The 16,387-nt window shown below is 41.7% G+C and overlaps 1 protein-coding gene across 1 annotated transcript in view; it reads right to left on the bottom strand.

Annotated features, from left to right (window-relative positions):
- Positions 1-14,216, bottom strand: part of PCCA (propionyl-CoA carboxylase subunit alpha) — a 270,508-nt gene extending 256,292 nt beyond the window's left edge. Inside the window, exons 1-4 of the mRNA XM_066313485.1 lie at positions 14,134-14,216; positions 6,262-6,339; positions 3,098-3,145; positions 2,941-3,009 (exon numbers count right to left, since the gene is read on the bottom strand). Coding sequence (XP_066169582.1) covers positions 2,941-3,009; positions 3,098-3,145; positions 6,262-6,339; positions 14,134-14,187 — 249 coding nt within the window. The 5' untranslated portion in view covers positions 14,188-14,216. The remainder of the gene's footprint in view (positions 1-2,940; positions 3,010-3,097; positions 3,146-6,261; positions 6,340-14,133) is intronic.
- Between the last annotated feature and the right edge of the window lie 2,171 nt (positions 14,217-16,387).

The following is a 16,387-nucleotide window of genomic DNA, read 5'->3' as shown; positions in this document are numbered from 1 at the left end:
GTCTCTTACTTCATCTCAAAGGTTACTCCAAGTTCTAAGCTAAGATTTATCTACTGTAGTTAGTGCTACTTCTACACACATTAATAAAAAAATATTTTTGTAAGATATCCCTACCTACTTTGGTTACTTAAAACCAGGTCCCACTATTTTTAGCAAAAACAGTGTTGGGATGGGCACTTAGTTCAAATACATGTCTTTACATCTATTTCTGTCTTTGGTTCAATGACCATCATCATCAGGGTAGCTGCCTATCATACTCATTGTTTGTGCAATAGAAACCATGAAGGAGTGAGATACCCTGTCAAGCACAACATCAAAAGAATATTAACAACTCTCTTGCAGCATGCCATCACTAAGCAAACACGGCTCTCCTAGCTCCATAAGGACAGAGGTTCCTTTGGCAGGTTGCATCAGCTCCTGAGTATGACTTGAGAGCATTTGAGATTCTGCTATGATGGGTACAACCAAGAAGGATGCTGTTGATGAAACACTGGACATAATTATGGACAACTATTGTTGGTTACTTTATGGAAAGTAACAGAGTCAAAGAATTTGGGCTGTGGACTTATCTATCAAGTAATCCAAAATGGCAATCACACACATCACTGCAATGGGCCAGGTCATTCCCACAGTGAATAACTGAAGTATCCAAATCATTAAAACCAACAACATTAACTAAACTATTTTCCAGCGCAAGCACACAAGGTACTGACTGAAGGATTTATGGCAGACATGAACAGCATGTATAATTAGACCCAAAAAACTAGCTTAGACTTCATACAGTACCTTAAGTACACAGAATAGTTTTTCAAGTAACCTTCCTCTCATTTTCCTCTAAATACCTGGAGCTTCTTCAATGCACACAGCTAACGCTTAACCTTGTACAGATAAGTTTAGTCAGTCTTTAGGTGAGGCTACAAAAATCTAAGCAGACACTACATCAGCCTTACAGCATTTGTTAGAGCCTCATCTCTTGTCCATAAACTCAAAATGTCAGCATCCCTTCTAACACACTTAATGTTATCTTTATGAACTTTAATATACTTTATGAGTATATTAAAGCATTTCTGAGGTACCAGCTTGGATTTTCATTCTCTTGGTAACTACTACAAATTAAAAACCCTATTTGTATTTTAAAGCTAAAACAGCACTGCAGATCAAAGTAGCATAGACATATTTTCAATTTCCTTTTTGTAATTCACTATTTGTACACCCTTCCCCCTAAAGTCATGAGTTACACTTTTTTCATGCCATTCTTACTCTCATTATTTTCTTCAGTCTTTGCTTTTACTTACTGCCTTCAGATTTTTCACAGTCTCCAGTTCATAGCAGAATCCACACAATAAAAACAGACACACCAGGGAAAGACCAATTCATTTTCTCAAGTCTATAATGGACTAGTGAAAAAATGTGGGTTTTTTTTAAACCGCTTTTTAAGTCAATTTTCAGGATGAATCCACGCCAGTCAATAAGGCTATGCAGTGCTGCTAAACAGTGAATCCATTTATCCTAACAGCAGATACTATATACATAAGGTGGAATTCAAGTACTCATCACCATGCTTCAGTTTTACTAGAGGAATCACAGATCTTACAGAGTAGTTTGTATTCATATTCACATGACCCTTGGCTTCCAAAAGAATTAAAATTTATCATGATGTCTGACATCCACTCAATTAAGAATTCATTTCACAGCCCACTGGGCACCCACAAGCTACTGCATTACCACTTATGGCTACTAGTTGAAATCCAGACCAAGTGTACTTTCCATTCACCTCAAAGAAGAAAATACTTGGCATAAAAATCCATCAGCAGAGCATTTCAGAAAGTCCCATTTCAGTCCCTTGCTCAAGCTACAGCCTATTCATATGAGCTGAGCTGGCCATGTAGTAATAGAACCACAAAGGGACTCAAGACAAAAGCTGCATCAAAGTCCAAAACTCCCAACAGTTCTCATCTTTCATTTAACTCTGAAAACACCGAAGTTCTAAATACTTTCCGATTTCAGGAACCATGTCTGCTTTTCTAATGTTGAGTAACTCACCACCTATTTTCACAAGTCCCATCCTGCATAAAATACATTTTTTTTTTTTCCTGGTAGCTTGTCTGAGTGACTTCGTATTAAATCATAATACAGGGGTTTAACTTCCTTACAGATTTCAACAAACTTTCCTGGGACATGGGGTTATCCCCAGTCATTTCTCCCAGTAGCAATTCTTGCAGGCAAGGAATAATATTGTGTTCTCTCTAGTCAACAAGAATATGTATGTATGACTACACTTGTTGTTACACCACACAAGAAATCATCCTGCTGTTGTTGCCATGAATGATAATGAATAGACTACAAAACCTGAAAATGGGCAAGACAGGTACTTTACTTGTCTAAAAAGCCATCTTACCACCTTCCTGCTATGCTGCTGAATACTGAAGGCACATCAATATCCTCAACAAATGAACAGTGCCATTAAGCCTGTTTAGCATACCTGGTAGAAGTGGACATTTCACTGGAAAGTGGGAAGTAATGAAAAAGATTGACCAGACAGAGGAAAAATTATATTAAGCTCTATACCTTCTAGGATCCAGTCTTCATTGCCTTTTTATGCATATTAGCAAAACAAAATTTAGGTTTCACTGCCACTCTCACACTTGTTGCCCACATCTACCTCCTATGGGCACATGTATCTAGCTTAATCAACACAAAGAAGGTGGCATTTACACAAGCAAAAAGAATTCAGAGAAAAAACATGCTAAATTCTTGTCCAATCCTTCCTTCACCTCAGTATCTCCACTCACTTTAAGCACATAGAGCAAAAGGGTATACACAAAGATACTTCAGAACTACCAACATGCCTACAATAATAATCAGCAAGACTGCATCACAGCTGTGAGTCTTGCTGAATTACTACAACCTCATCTCCCACTTGAATTAAGTAGTACTCACAGCATTGGCGTCGACATCACTGTGTATGGCAACCGTTTTAATCCCCATCTTCTTACACGTTTTGATGACCTACCACATAAGAAGTGACAATTACCAATATTTAAATACCAATAGTTTTAGAAACAAACATCAAAAAATTAAAGTGTTACATACTTACTCGGCATGCAATCTCGCCTCTGTTGGCAATAAGGAGTTTTTCAAAAGTCTAAAGGGAAAAGAACAATAAGAGTCTTGAGAGACAAACAGAACAAGTTTTTCTCTCTCCAGAAACATGCATTATTTTCTCCTCCACTTCCTACTAAAACTATGGTTTATCCATGAGCTTGTAATTCTGAGATCACCTACTTTTAAAACGGTTCTCCTGATTTAAATGATGTTACAACAAACAACATGCTATCCTAGATTTACCTAGCACACACACAGTCCAGAAGAAAAATGCTTTGACTATTTGCACCAGCATTCCTTGGATCTCCTTGCCAACCAGAACACTACAGCAGCTCTAGAAGTCAGTCAAGCCCAGGGGAGAGGTGCAGGTAGCAGCAGGAAGCACAGGAAGCAGAGGTACGTATTTGTACAATGGTGGCAGGTGTAGTGGTCACTGCCCCCAACCAGTATAGATGACCTGGAATACAACACTCACCTGTTATGGGAGCCCTTTAAAAGACATTCCAATCAGAAGGAGGAGAGGCTCCACCATGCCTAGGTCATGGAGGGTAAAAGACCAACAGCCTGATAGTGTAACAGGCATCCCTGCTGAGGGCAAGACTGGTGCAGCTTTCTCCTATCTCAGCCTCACCTGAGAAACCTGGTAAAATTCTGCACAGCCCTCAAGACATTGTTACACACTCAATACTAAGTAGCAATCACAATGCAATGGAATAGTATATCAAACTTACTACTCCCTGAAATTCACTGTCACCCTTCACAGTGGAATGCACTAATGCTGCAAGCCGTTTGAAGTCAATAAGCCTTACACCCTTTTCCATTCAGAAAAGAGTGGTGGATCAACAAAGTTGCTCATCATGAAAATCTCATTGCTGGAGTGAGGGTTATTGCTGTCACAGGCCTTGCTACTAAACACACAGGTGCACTTTGGAACTGCACCTGCTCAGTTATAAATACAGACTGCCACTGAAACAGACTGGCCTGTGTGACACATCCCACTGCATTCCACACCCCAGACCACAGGGATGCAGCTCCAGAACACATCACAATTTTAATACAGTAATTGAACAGTCCTACTCTGCCTTCCATGCTCCAAATGAAAGACACAGGATAGGGAATCAGCAGGACTCTCTCCTTCAGGGAGAGTCTGCAGTCATACCACATCAGGTTTATCAAACAATATCCAAAGACATTTGACAGCTATTCTTCCTCCACTACAGCTTGTTTTGATATGGACTAGGGTAGAAGGTATCACCGCCACCACAACTAAATGGTTTACTAGCCTCACAGCCATTTGCTAATTTGAGGAGGGGAACACAGGTGCCAGAGGTGAGGAAGGAACACTGCAAAACCCCAACAGGAATTGCTATTGACAGACTAGAACACATTATTTGCTCTGTACACCAGAGAAACTCAAGGTGCCCTTGACCAAATTTATTTTTTCAATGCCAGAGCTGACCTGACATCACATGACCAGTTTAAAAATACTACCACATGATAACACCATATGGAAATTAAGTGATAAGAAACCCCTCCAGGTGAGAGCTGCAGCAAGCTTATACAGTAAATTCAGCCAGATCTGCTGAATACCACTGCCCAGCGCACACCTGACTCAGATCTTAAACACCCTTAAACAAGATCAATTAGAAGAGGTATAAATACTTTAAGAACACCACAGGAGTCAGCAACTTCTTTGAAGAGCTTTTTTATAGATGGGGATCTGGTCTAAAAAGATTATCAATATAATCATACAAACTGTTCTTGCATCTCAATTTCAGCATTCTAGATACCTTGAGATTTTTAGGTATACAGAATTGAGGGGAAATTAAAACAATACTCCCAAATACCTGATATTGAAAAGTGTCATCATCAACCTCATCACCATCAACCTACTTCTTGCTGCATAAAAGCCATTTCATTAATCAGCTGTGGTCACAGTGCAAGACAAGACTTCCAATATCAAGATAAGAATATTTGACATTCATTTTAATTTTTCAATTCTAGTCTCTGTCTAAACACACGGAGACTATACTCAAGTCCAGGACAATAAAATAATTTAAAATCACATACTGCTTTGGAGCAACATTTCTTTATATCATTTCCACTAATTAGGCTGAGAAGGTGTCACCTGAAAGTCTTGTCATTACGAAGACAGTTCAAGCTCTTTTCTGGTTTGTTTTGTTCACTGCCCCTTCCACTGTCTACTGGTAGTAGACAGTAGAAGGGGCAGTAGACTGTAGCAGTGACTGTAGCAGTCACTGGTTGAAATGACACAGCTCCCAGTTGAGAGAAACCAAATACCCAACTATATGGCCTAAATATAATTATGCATTTAGAAAAGCAAGGGGACCTTAATTAAGCAAGAACTTTAAGAAAAAAAAATCTGCTGAAAAAACTGTAAAGCCACAGCTCTAGACACACACTGGTTTTCCCCACTTCTTAATATTGTTTCAGTTCTAGTTAATTGCTTCTACACCAGTGTATAAGGACAAGCCTATGAGTCCTGAATTGTTGGCATCCTTGCTTTTGAATATTAGTGTACCTTCAGTCCCATTATTTTTCCAAGTGTGTTACTTCAGAGGCCATGCCAAGACAATCTTCCATGAGGAAAGTTTTTCTTGGCTCATAAGTGTAAATTGAGATTGCTACTGTACAAGCCCCAAGATGAGGATTTGCTATTCTCTGCAGGCCTTAAAGGCCCACCTTTTTCCAAGGTCTGAAGTTCTCATCTCCATGCCAGGTCATCTAATAATCATGCTGCCACTGTTACCTAGTTTTGTTTCCACAAACAGCTTTTGGCTAGTCTAGCTCCCGAATGTTTTAACAGGCCCATTACCACCCACACCATGAAAAACATTAACAGTTGTTTCATAATTATAACAGGTTCAGGCCAGTATGTAACTTTCCCAAGCTCACAATCACTTATTAAGCCTTTTGGTACACACTCCAAGTAGTATCCCATCTTGCTTGATACGTACCCTGCAAAAGCAACTTGCTTTTTGCTTTAGAAAGAAACACATGCTATTAAATCCATCATGGGTTATACCAAGAGAACTACCATTGTTAGCAGCAGCACAAAGAAGAGAGCAGCTTAAAAACCCAAGTGTCAGTATTACATTAAGATGCCAAAAAGAAAACATGCACCATACTACTTACCTTTTCATTTGGATCATACACAGATGAGTAGAGTTTCTGTGAAGTTATAAGGCACCATCTTGAACACAGTGTTTCCCACTACAGAAGAAACAGGGAGTTAAGCCTGTTACAGTATGCCATTACATTAAAAACATTTCATACACTGACATCTTAAGGAAACTTCCATAGCCTTTCATTCCCTCACCAAGTGGATTAAAGCTCATAGAGAACTGCCGTTCTCCAAGCAAACACCCATAAACAGTAACCCAAAACAATTCAGAAGCTCTAGATATGAGGTCATTAGCTTAAGCATAGCTTTTTTTTGTAATATACTCTCTACTATACCACCTCCTCTCCTTCTTGTTCCAAGAAATATCTACAAGAAATTCACAAAAGCACATGTCTGTACACAGAGGGGATGGGGAGAGGCCTTCACTGCTAATGTTGGGCACACAGCAGGCAGCAGACTGGACCCATACAGAGGGAGAAAATAGAACAGACCTTAGATACCAGCAAAGCTCTCAGTCTTCCCTATCACAGCCTCCTGACTGCAGTCTGTGGAAAACAGGTCTTTTTCTCTTAGACTTCTGCTCTGAACCAACTTCTACAAAGAAATTCCCATAGTTTAACATTTTTGCACAACACAGGAAAAAGCAGTATACCCACGCTAGTTCAAAGAAAACACAATAGATTATATAGATTTGCAAGTGAATCAAAAAGGAGATTCAGGTAAGTATTACTTAAACAAGTCGTTTCACAACATAATGGCAGTTAGCCAAAACCAAAAATAATCTTACAGATAAAATGATACCACACCAAAGATGCATCAATACAGACAGCTCTGGCAAGGTGACACTTAATCACCCACTTGGAATCAAAAAGACTATAAAAATCCTTAATAATAGATATTGTCTAGTAGGAGACACAAAACAGCAGTGACAGGAACTGCCAGAATTCAATCTGTCAATTCTGTCTTAAAGAATTGTTTTCAAGAGTTGCAGAAATCTGAGGAAGTCGTAGAAAGTAAAGGCTGTCCTCTGAAAAGACTGGGGAAAAAGACTCTACTATAGACTACATTAGAAAAGCAATCAAAAAATAAGGAAGCATATATTCACATAAAGAGCTTGATTAGAGAATTCATTTGCACATTCCACAAGAGTAGTGAATTTAAGATAGTTCAAAAATTGATAAAATTTTAAGTTTACTCTAAGCTCATATTGATTTTGAGGTAACAGTGACTGTCAGTAACTGCAATGTGAACACTCATTATAGAGCCCTCCAGCTTGATCACGTTCAGTAATACTTCTCCTGCTGCATCACAGAAAGCATAAACCAGCCCAGGACTGAGAAGGCCCTCACATTTGTAATACAGCTGATCTTTTAATGCTACAAAGGAAAAACAATATATTTCAGCACAAGTAAAGGAAGCCTTAAGAGCCAAACCATCTCCTTGCCAGCTCCAACCAAAGTTCATGAGCAGAAAGCTACTATAGTTACACAAATTGTTTAGTTGCCAGTTACTAGTGGCAGACATAGCATACACTGTTACAAGATAATCCATCTATGAATCCGAATTAATCCCAGATAATCCACCTATGAATCCACCTTAATTCTTCCAAACAATTCACATACGTTTAATTTTTCTGAAACTACAAAAAGGTTAGTGGAAAGCAACCATTACACCTTGTTTCACTGAGTTGTTTCCCATTCAGTTTTGTTTGTTTTGGTGGGGAGTTTTACTTCTTTTATATCTTTCACTTCGTTCCCCAAAGATAAAATCCAAACCAACCTGAAACACAGATCATTTGATATGCTAGAATCAAATCTGCTAAAGGCTTCTTTGGGCTTTGTTTTGGTTTTTTGCAGCAGTATATTATTCTTCATCTGAGGGAGTAACAGTACAAACTGTTTCAGGCATTAAAGAGATGGAGTTAAGGACAGAATTTTGCAAGCTGCAATCACACCCGCCAGCTGGTCTTTATCCCAAGTTTACAGCATGATTGTTACACATTCAGTGACTGCAGTGTGATCTAGATATTGTCAGAGGGCAGAGGAAGGATACCTATAGAAGCATTAGAGTACACCCTCCTGCTCCAGAGTACACACAGTTAAGCAAATTGAGTTTCTCTCCTCGGAAACACTATTGACAGAAGTGCTTGAGGGACCACAAACAGTCTAAAGAAGGTCATACAGGACACACACAAAAACTCTCCACCGAGTTAATATTATTCATTGGAGAAAGTGCTTGTTAAGGGTCAGTGGGGCTAATCTAAATACTTGCAGTTAGCAGGAAAAAGGCAACAACCAGGCAACCAAGGAAAAGCTTCTGAACTTTCTTGTAAATACCCTTCATACAAAACTAGCTTTGGATGTCTATGAGAAGCCAGAAGAGCTATGCATAGGAGAAATCTTGGGGGGGGGGGGGGGGGGGGGGAGGGGGGGAAAGCCCTGTTAAAACTTTTTATGCAGAAAGAATAAAATTACCAAGCAATTAAAAAAAACTTAGAAAAACTTTAAACCACACTCTGCACTGGTTTTACACTACAGAATTGGACAGATTCCACATAAAAATCTTGTAACAGCCTTACCTAATTATATATCTATGTTTAAAAATTTAATTGCCTCCTCTCACACACACAAGCAAATAACTTAGAAAAGCCAGGTTCAGCCCTGAATTGAGTATTTGTGGGGTAATTTCCTAAAACAAATCAAGCATATTGCTCAACTCAGATGTGAAATTCCACCTCTAGTTCACAGCTTTTAAAAGAAGGGGTTCTGTATGTATCTATACCAATATAAACTAAGGTTTAAGAGCTTGCTTAATCTAGCATCCACTTCAAGAAAAATTTCATTAGTTTGCTCCTAGCCACTAAGAGCAACTGAATAATTACTTAAAAATAAACAATCATTTTGTAAATAATGCACATTCAAAGCCACAAAGGAACACTACTAGACTACCCTGTCCAACTCTACAGCTATGCAGGCATCATCATCAACCAGTCAGCTCCCAAGCTCCTGCCATAGGTAGGTTCTTTAAGGGCTACATCAAACCCCTGAAGACCTCTCAAACCAACAAGTCAAATCAAACTCTCTCTCAAACAAATCTATCTCTCAAGTTACGTCCTTAATTGGCTGCCTCCCCCAAACCACACATGCCCTAGCTATTATACCTTACAAATACATTTCCCCAGAACACAGCCCAGAGAGCTCAGTTTTACCTAACAACTTCCGTGTATCTTGTGAAAACTAGGAGAGGGCAGTAGAGTCATCTGGTATAACCTATTTTTGTCATTACTTGTTACTTCCATTTGATAAAGCTTTTGACTCTTGAAAGCCCAAGAATGCAGGCTATTCATTTATAAGAACTCAATTCTGGACTTCTGTGTTTGGCTTGGAATTTCCCGCATCTACTAAATTTTTGGAAAACACTATCAATGGTGCATTTTAGAAAAGCATCCTCCTTGTCTATTATCAACTGTAAAATAGCCAAACTGAGCTAAAATTACCATAACATTTTTTTAAAAGACTTCATATAAAAAAAAAAATCGAACTACAGAGTACCTTGAAGAACAGTATGCACACGGCCACTTTGAGACCTCACAGACAACCCGCCTTGGACACCCAACCCTAGGAAACCTTCTGAGGTGGTTTAAGGACACACCATACAAGAGCAAAACAGAAAGTTAACTCATTATTTGGATATAGCTTATATGTGTGTTTTTAAAGGTTTACATGCCCTCCTGGAGGAAGGAAATCTTCCTGCCATGCTGACCAGCTTGTAAATAACTCATTGATATTGAGCTTTACAGGCAGAAAAAGGTCTCAGTGTTGAAACAGAGAAGCAGAGTTCCAGATTTCAGGCAGGAAAAGCATCGAATATCAATATTTGCTATAAGAAGTCTAGTATGAGAAGGAAAGTGTATTTTAGCATTACTAGAAAATAAAGTAAACAATACCAAATAGTAACAGCCAGACAAGCAAACTTCACAAGACAACTTCTACCTCTCCTAAAATTTTTTCTACCTCTCTGTATACTTTCAGAGATTCAGGTGTAAGGTACCATGAGAATAACCCCTTTATCTTTGTGATGTATCTAGTACCAGCCATCAGTATTTCTGAGTAGTTATAAAACTGACTAAAATTATTATTTCATCTTTCATACTTTGATTACACAGCAACTGTTCCCAAATCTTTAACTCATTTGACAACATAATTTCCTGTGTGTGGAACTCCTGTGTATACAGGAGTAGGTATAAAGCACATAGGAAGCAGACACCTTCAGAATTTTAATCTCTAAGTTTGAAAACATAGCTTTTTAATACAATATTGTACAAATCTCATAAATGGGAAGGGAAATGCTTCTATATTTCTTTTCTCTAAGGATGCACTTTCCCTTCCTTTGTATACTCAGACTGCTGAACAGCCAAGCCCTTGTAGCTGTAAGCAGATGCTCCTGAAGCCAACTACAAACACAGCTGTGGTACAAGGTTCTGTAACACACACTTCGCTTCACAGTTCCTTCTCTCTGACCAGACTGACAAACATCCACGATTCTAAGAAAGAAAATTTCTTTCACGTTTGCCAACATAGCACACAAACTACAAACAAGGAAACACTCATCCACCTAAGGCTATTTTTTTAAGTTAAATCATTCCAATATCCAGGTAGTTTCTCCTCTGTGTCAGTCCCTAAAGGTTGTATAGTGAACCAGGCATGGGAATACAACCAGCTGAGAAGCAACTCACAAGGAGTGGGAAAAATGTATTCTCAGCCAGATTTCAGTCCAGCTTACCCAAGATATTCATGCACAGTGCTGGTACAAGTTGGAGGAAGGCAGCAATTCAAAAGGAGCAACCTGTAATCAAGACCTAGCAGGTACAGAAAGGTGGAACAGTTTCTAATGGCAGCAACCTAAAGAGGTCCAGTAAGGCAGGCTGGCTGGCTGGCACCTTCGAAATAGATCACAGTACTTTAACAATCTGTGCAAGCTGGGGACAGACCAAATAAATTAAAACACAGTGTTTCAGGAGAAGAGTGACATTTTTTTTACCCAATAATATAGACTTTATTGAACTTGCCTTTTTTTTTTCCTTTCAAAACTTTGTTGTACTTTTTGCCCGCAGTACATAGAACAGCATACCTTCCCTACAAATTCCAAAAAGCTACTCCTGGAACCAGAAATCTCTATCTGAATTATGCTTTATGAGTGCTTGTCAGTACTAAAATCTGTAGTTTACGTACTAGAAACTCCAGAAGTTTATGGCTACATTCACCTCCATAGATTGGCAATCATGTGAACTCCCTTCTCTAGTGGCAAATGATATCCAACTTTGCTATCCCATCAGCCTGATACTTTTGCACTTATGAACAAGGGTGAAAATATTTCCCTGGAATAACAGCATGCTAAAAATAACATCAGACAAGAGCAGGGAGCTCCCACTGCACAGATAACTTCCATGACTTAAAAATGTTGGATGCACAGATGGCAAAGAAACTTTCCATATGTTTAATTTAATGATTAGAAAACTTACCTACACTGATAAGATATATACCAGCAGTTTACTCTTGAAGTCATGATGTATAGTTATTACCACTTTGTTTTACATTATTTTAAACTGCCCAGCAACTCTCAAAGTTTCATAACTGAAATATCAAAAACCATGTCTGACCCTCATTCTCTGTTTACAGCCTTCTTTCAACAACAGGTTTTCTCACAGCTCCAGAAGCATAAAGCACTCAAAGTGAAATTTTGGTTATATTCTCAGCAGAGCCCATTCTGCGTAAAACCAAAACAGAAGCGACAAGCACTACATAAGAAACACAGCGAAGACTCAAATCCCCAGCTCAGGGTTTCTGCACTTTTCTCAAGTCCTTTATTGACTCCCACACGAAAGCAGGACAAGAAGTTAAGGATATCTCAGTAGCTACTAGCCCTTGCAAAAATTGTAGGAATTCTGAGCCAGTTTGAAAATGTCAATTTATATTTGTCTATGTTAGCAAAACAGAAAAGAATCTTTGAAAGCAACTTCTGTGCAAATTCATTTTATTAGAGGTTTCTCAACATTCTGTTGTCTTGATGGTGACCTTCAGGGCTAGAAGCCACTCAAGTGACATAACTCATAAGTGTTATTAAGTAGCTACAAAAACATTTTGCTTTACATAGGTGCCACTAAGGCAAGATTTTCAATACTGCATGCACTGGTGCTGTCAGACAACACCCTTGAGATGCCAGAAAAAAGGAAACAAAGTAGGCCTTTTACAGGCCTTCTGGAGGCTCCAAAGCACAGACATCAGTGTCTTAGAACTAGTAACTTTTAGTAGGAAGAGCAGAAGCCTTCCACATCTATACACACATATCCATGGCTCCCAAAAATGAAGTCGGCAAAACAGGATGAGTCCGCTATTAACGTGAAGTCATCTCCAATTAAACAACTGGGATTTTCAAAAAGCTTCCCTTGTATACAGCTTCATAGGAAAACAGATTTACTGAATATATATTCCATAAGGAAAAATACTTGGGCAAAGCACATGCCCTTTTCCTCTTTAATCCCTTTACAAAATTCCGTGCCCACAGAAACCACCTCTTTTACATGTTTCCTAGAGACAGGTGAGAAGTTCTTTACAGTATTGCTGTGTGGCAACATTCCTCGAGAGAAGGCCATCCTACACCCTCAGGGGTGCACTGGGCAAAACACCTTCTGCAATTCATTGCACTCTTCACCAATGGAACTCTACACATATTTTCCTTTCCAGGGTTTAAAAAAAAAAAAAAAAAGTGTAAATTCTTCTACAGTAAATAATTAGAAGTATGTTAGAAGTATGTTGCACTACTTTTCCCATAAAGAAACTAACTGCAGTGTCATTCAACTGTTACACAACAGAATGTGCAAATGCTGTTTGTTCTTATCTAAAATCTTTCAATAAATATATCTTTCTCTTAATACAACCTGTAGAAGCAACAGACATGAAAACACAGCAGGTGCCTCAGTGAAGTGACTCCACAGGCTATGAAATAAGGTTTTCTAGATCATTTCAGCTGTTCATCAAAAACATTGGTATGGTACTGCAATGAATTTATTGCCTTTCCATGAAAAGCAAGAACAAGAGAGAAAACCACAGTAAAGTTTTAAGTAACAGCTGAAAGCACCATAAGTATCTGGGGTAAAGGGGGAGGTAGGGGGGAAGTGGGGGGGAAGAGACAACTCCTTTCTCTGTTAACATTTCACAACTAAAAATAGCACAAAATCACCCTCTACCCCAGCGTTTTCATAAGCTTGTGTTTAACAGAAGAAGAGGGCAGAAGGAAACTGAAATCACAGAACCTCAGAAGCAATCAGGTCAAAAAAGACCTCTGAGACTACCGAGTCAAACACACGGCCAAACACCATCATGTCAACTAGACCACGGCACTAAGTGACACGTCCAGTCTTTCAGTGAACACCGCCGGGGACGCTGATTCCACCATCCTAAAGTACCGCATAACCCGGCTCACCAGCAGAAAATTAACTTTTAAAGAAAAGTAACAAACAAAAAATCACGGTCTCCTGGCAACACGCCGACGGGCTACACCAAGGCATGGCCTCCAGGATGCCGGGAGCCCGGAGGCAGCGCAGCCGGCACAGCAGCCAGGTTCCACAGCCCCCGGCCGCACGGCCGCTCCCGGCGTCCGCCCGGGGCCGCGGCCCAGCGCACACACGGCTCCCCGGAGCCGCTCCCCCGGCCGGGGGTCACACGGGGAAGCTCCCGGGGGGAGAGACACCGCCCACCCCCCGCCCTCCCGCACACAGCGCGGCCCCCGCCCGGCGACCCCATCCACGGGGAGCCTCCGCCGCCCGCAGCTCGGTGCCCCCCGGCTGCCGGCACTCTCGGGCCGGCCCCGAAGGCGACGCTCACCCCCGGCAGCCGCGCCCGCCGGCCGCCCCAGCGCAGGAGCGGAGCCACCGCCATGTCCGCGGCCGCCGCTGCCCGGCCGCCCTTTCACCCGCGCCGGCGGGGCCGGGCCGCGCGCAGCCAATCCCGGCGCTCGCCCGCCCGCCGGGGGCGGGGAGGGGCGCGAGGCGCCCGCCGAGCGCGGCACGTGGCCCTCGGGGCTGCGCTTGCGCGTGCCGCTCGCGGTCGCGGCTGCGCGCGCGCCTCCGCCCCGCTCGCGCCGAGTCCGCGCGCTCCCGGCGCGTGCGGCTGATCCCGGCGGGGCCGCGCTGTGCGCGCGCACGGAGCCACGGAACGGGACCTCCGATAAAGAGAGCACATGGAGGGGAGCCGCCGGGGTCAGCCAAGGCACACTGCCGGCCCTGCCCAGGACGGGCCCCGAGGCACAGCATGGGCCTGAGAGCCTTGTCCAAAGGCTTCGGGAGCTCTGTCGGCCTGGCGCTGTGACCACTGCCCTGGCGAGCCTCTTCCAGGGCTCAGCCACCCTGTGGGTGACAAACCTTTTCTTAGTATCCAGCCTAAACCTCTCCTGGCACAGCCTCGTGCCGTTAGCCTGAACACATGGGGCTGCCTGCTCTTGTGCGCCTGCCAGAAGCCACAGCAGCACCGGGAGCGGATCCATCCCTTCCCTGGGCTTCCGTGGGGAGAAGGTGAAAAGCGCAAGTGTGACAGCGTGCCCGATCCAAGCTCCTGCCCTAGGAAACGCGAGCACGGTCGGCACGATAGAGATGCTGATCATCCTTTACTTCTCATATCTGCAGGAAGTACTCGCTGCTTGGCTCCCTAGCACGCGAGAAACTCCGAGTCAGTTCCCTCTGGAATGACCTGTGCAGCTGGGTCCGGGTTCTCTGCTGCAGCGGTGCTGGATCTCCTCTGACAGACATAACAGTAGTGGCCAGCCCCAGGTAAATTGGCATCCCAGGAAATGCTGTAAAGGTTTTACCGTGATGAGAGTGCATCATCTCAGACCTCTGTTAAAATACAACAGAGGTGTAAACTGCCCGCAGCGCTGACGCAGAGAAAACACACAATCCAAGATGCCCAAACAACTGCTCACAAAGCATAGGAGTAACAGGTTTTTTTGTTTTGTTTTGTTTTTTCCTTTAAATAGCATTATTTCTACCTTTTTCTCTACAATGGTGATGTGGGAGATGAGTATAGACCCAAGCCTCCTCTTCATCCTTACTACAGTAGTAGATCAAGACTACATTTTCTGAGGCTGAAAGACAATTATTCTCAGTTAAGAAAAAGGAGTAGGTCATAGTTTGCAGTTCACCCAATACATGCTTTACAACATGCTCCAATAGGGTCAAAAGACAGCAAAAATAATTACATCCATAAGGAAAATGTATATGAGCAATGCACACATTTAGATTAGGAATAAACCCCTCAGACTTTAGAACAGTCTAGGTCCTTCGGTAGGTAAGAAGGTGCTTCCTATACAGCCAGATGATTATGTAAGTGCAGGTTTTACCAGATTACATCACCCCCTCTATTCACACATCATTACAGAACAACCTTTATGTTTTATGCTTTTATAGTCCTCAGTAAATTCTCTCAGACTATATATGCAATATGTACAATCATATTCTGCGTATTCCCATGCTGCAGGGAGACACCAGAGGAGGGCAGAAGCCCCTGGGCAACTGGGTTCACCCAAACATGGATATTTTCATAGGATACTAGCTGCATGGTGCCTTCAGCAAAGCACAAGTCCCTACTTGCATTTACACATAATATTGAAAATATTGACCTAGTTTTATTGTTTGACATCACTTTGTAAACCTCTTGTATCAGCATTTACATTCAAACTGAAACATACAAAAGCTGTGACCAAAAGAAAGAGAACACTAGTATTTGAATGCAGAGTGTCCAGAGGATGGACCTAGGATCTTTCTCAGTCGTGCTGGTCAATAAGATGAGAGGCAAAAGGAGGAGCTGAAACACAGCAAGTTCCACCCGAACATGAGAAAGACCTTCTTTACTGTAAGGGTGACTGAACTTTGGAAGAGACTCCCCAGAGAGGTTGCAGAGTCTCCTTCCCTGGCGTTACTCAAAAGCCATCTGGAAACAATCCTGAGTAACAAGCTGTAGGGGTCCCTGCCTGAGCAAGGGGTTTGGACTACAAGACATCTAGTGGTCCCTTCTAACCTTAATCATTATGTGAACTCTGCTGCATACCAAAGATTTGTGAAATAACTTCTCTCCCTTTCCTCCC

The sequence above is a fragment of the Sylvia atricapilla genome, chromosome 2 (genome assembly GCF_009819655.1).
Source record: "Sylvia atricapilla isolate bSylAtr1 chromosome 2, bSylAtr1.pri, whole genome shotgun sequence".
Lineage (NCBI taxonomy): Eukaryota > Metazoa > Chordata > Aves > Passeriformes > Sylviidae > Sylvia > Sylvia atricapilla.
The sequence above is the reverse complement of the archived record's forward strand: the minus strand, read 5'-3'. Positions and strand labels throughout refer to the sequence as shown.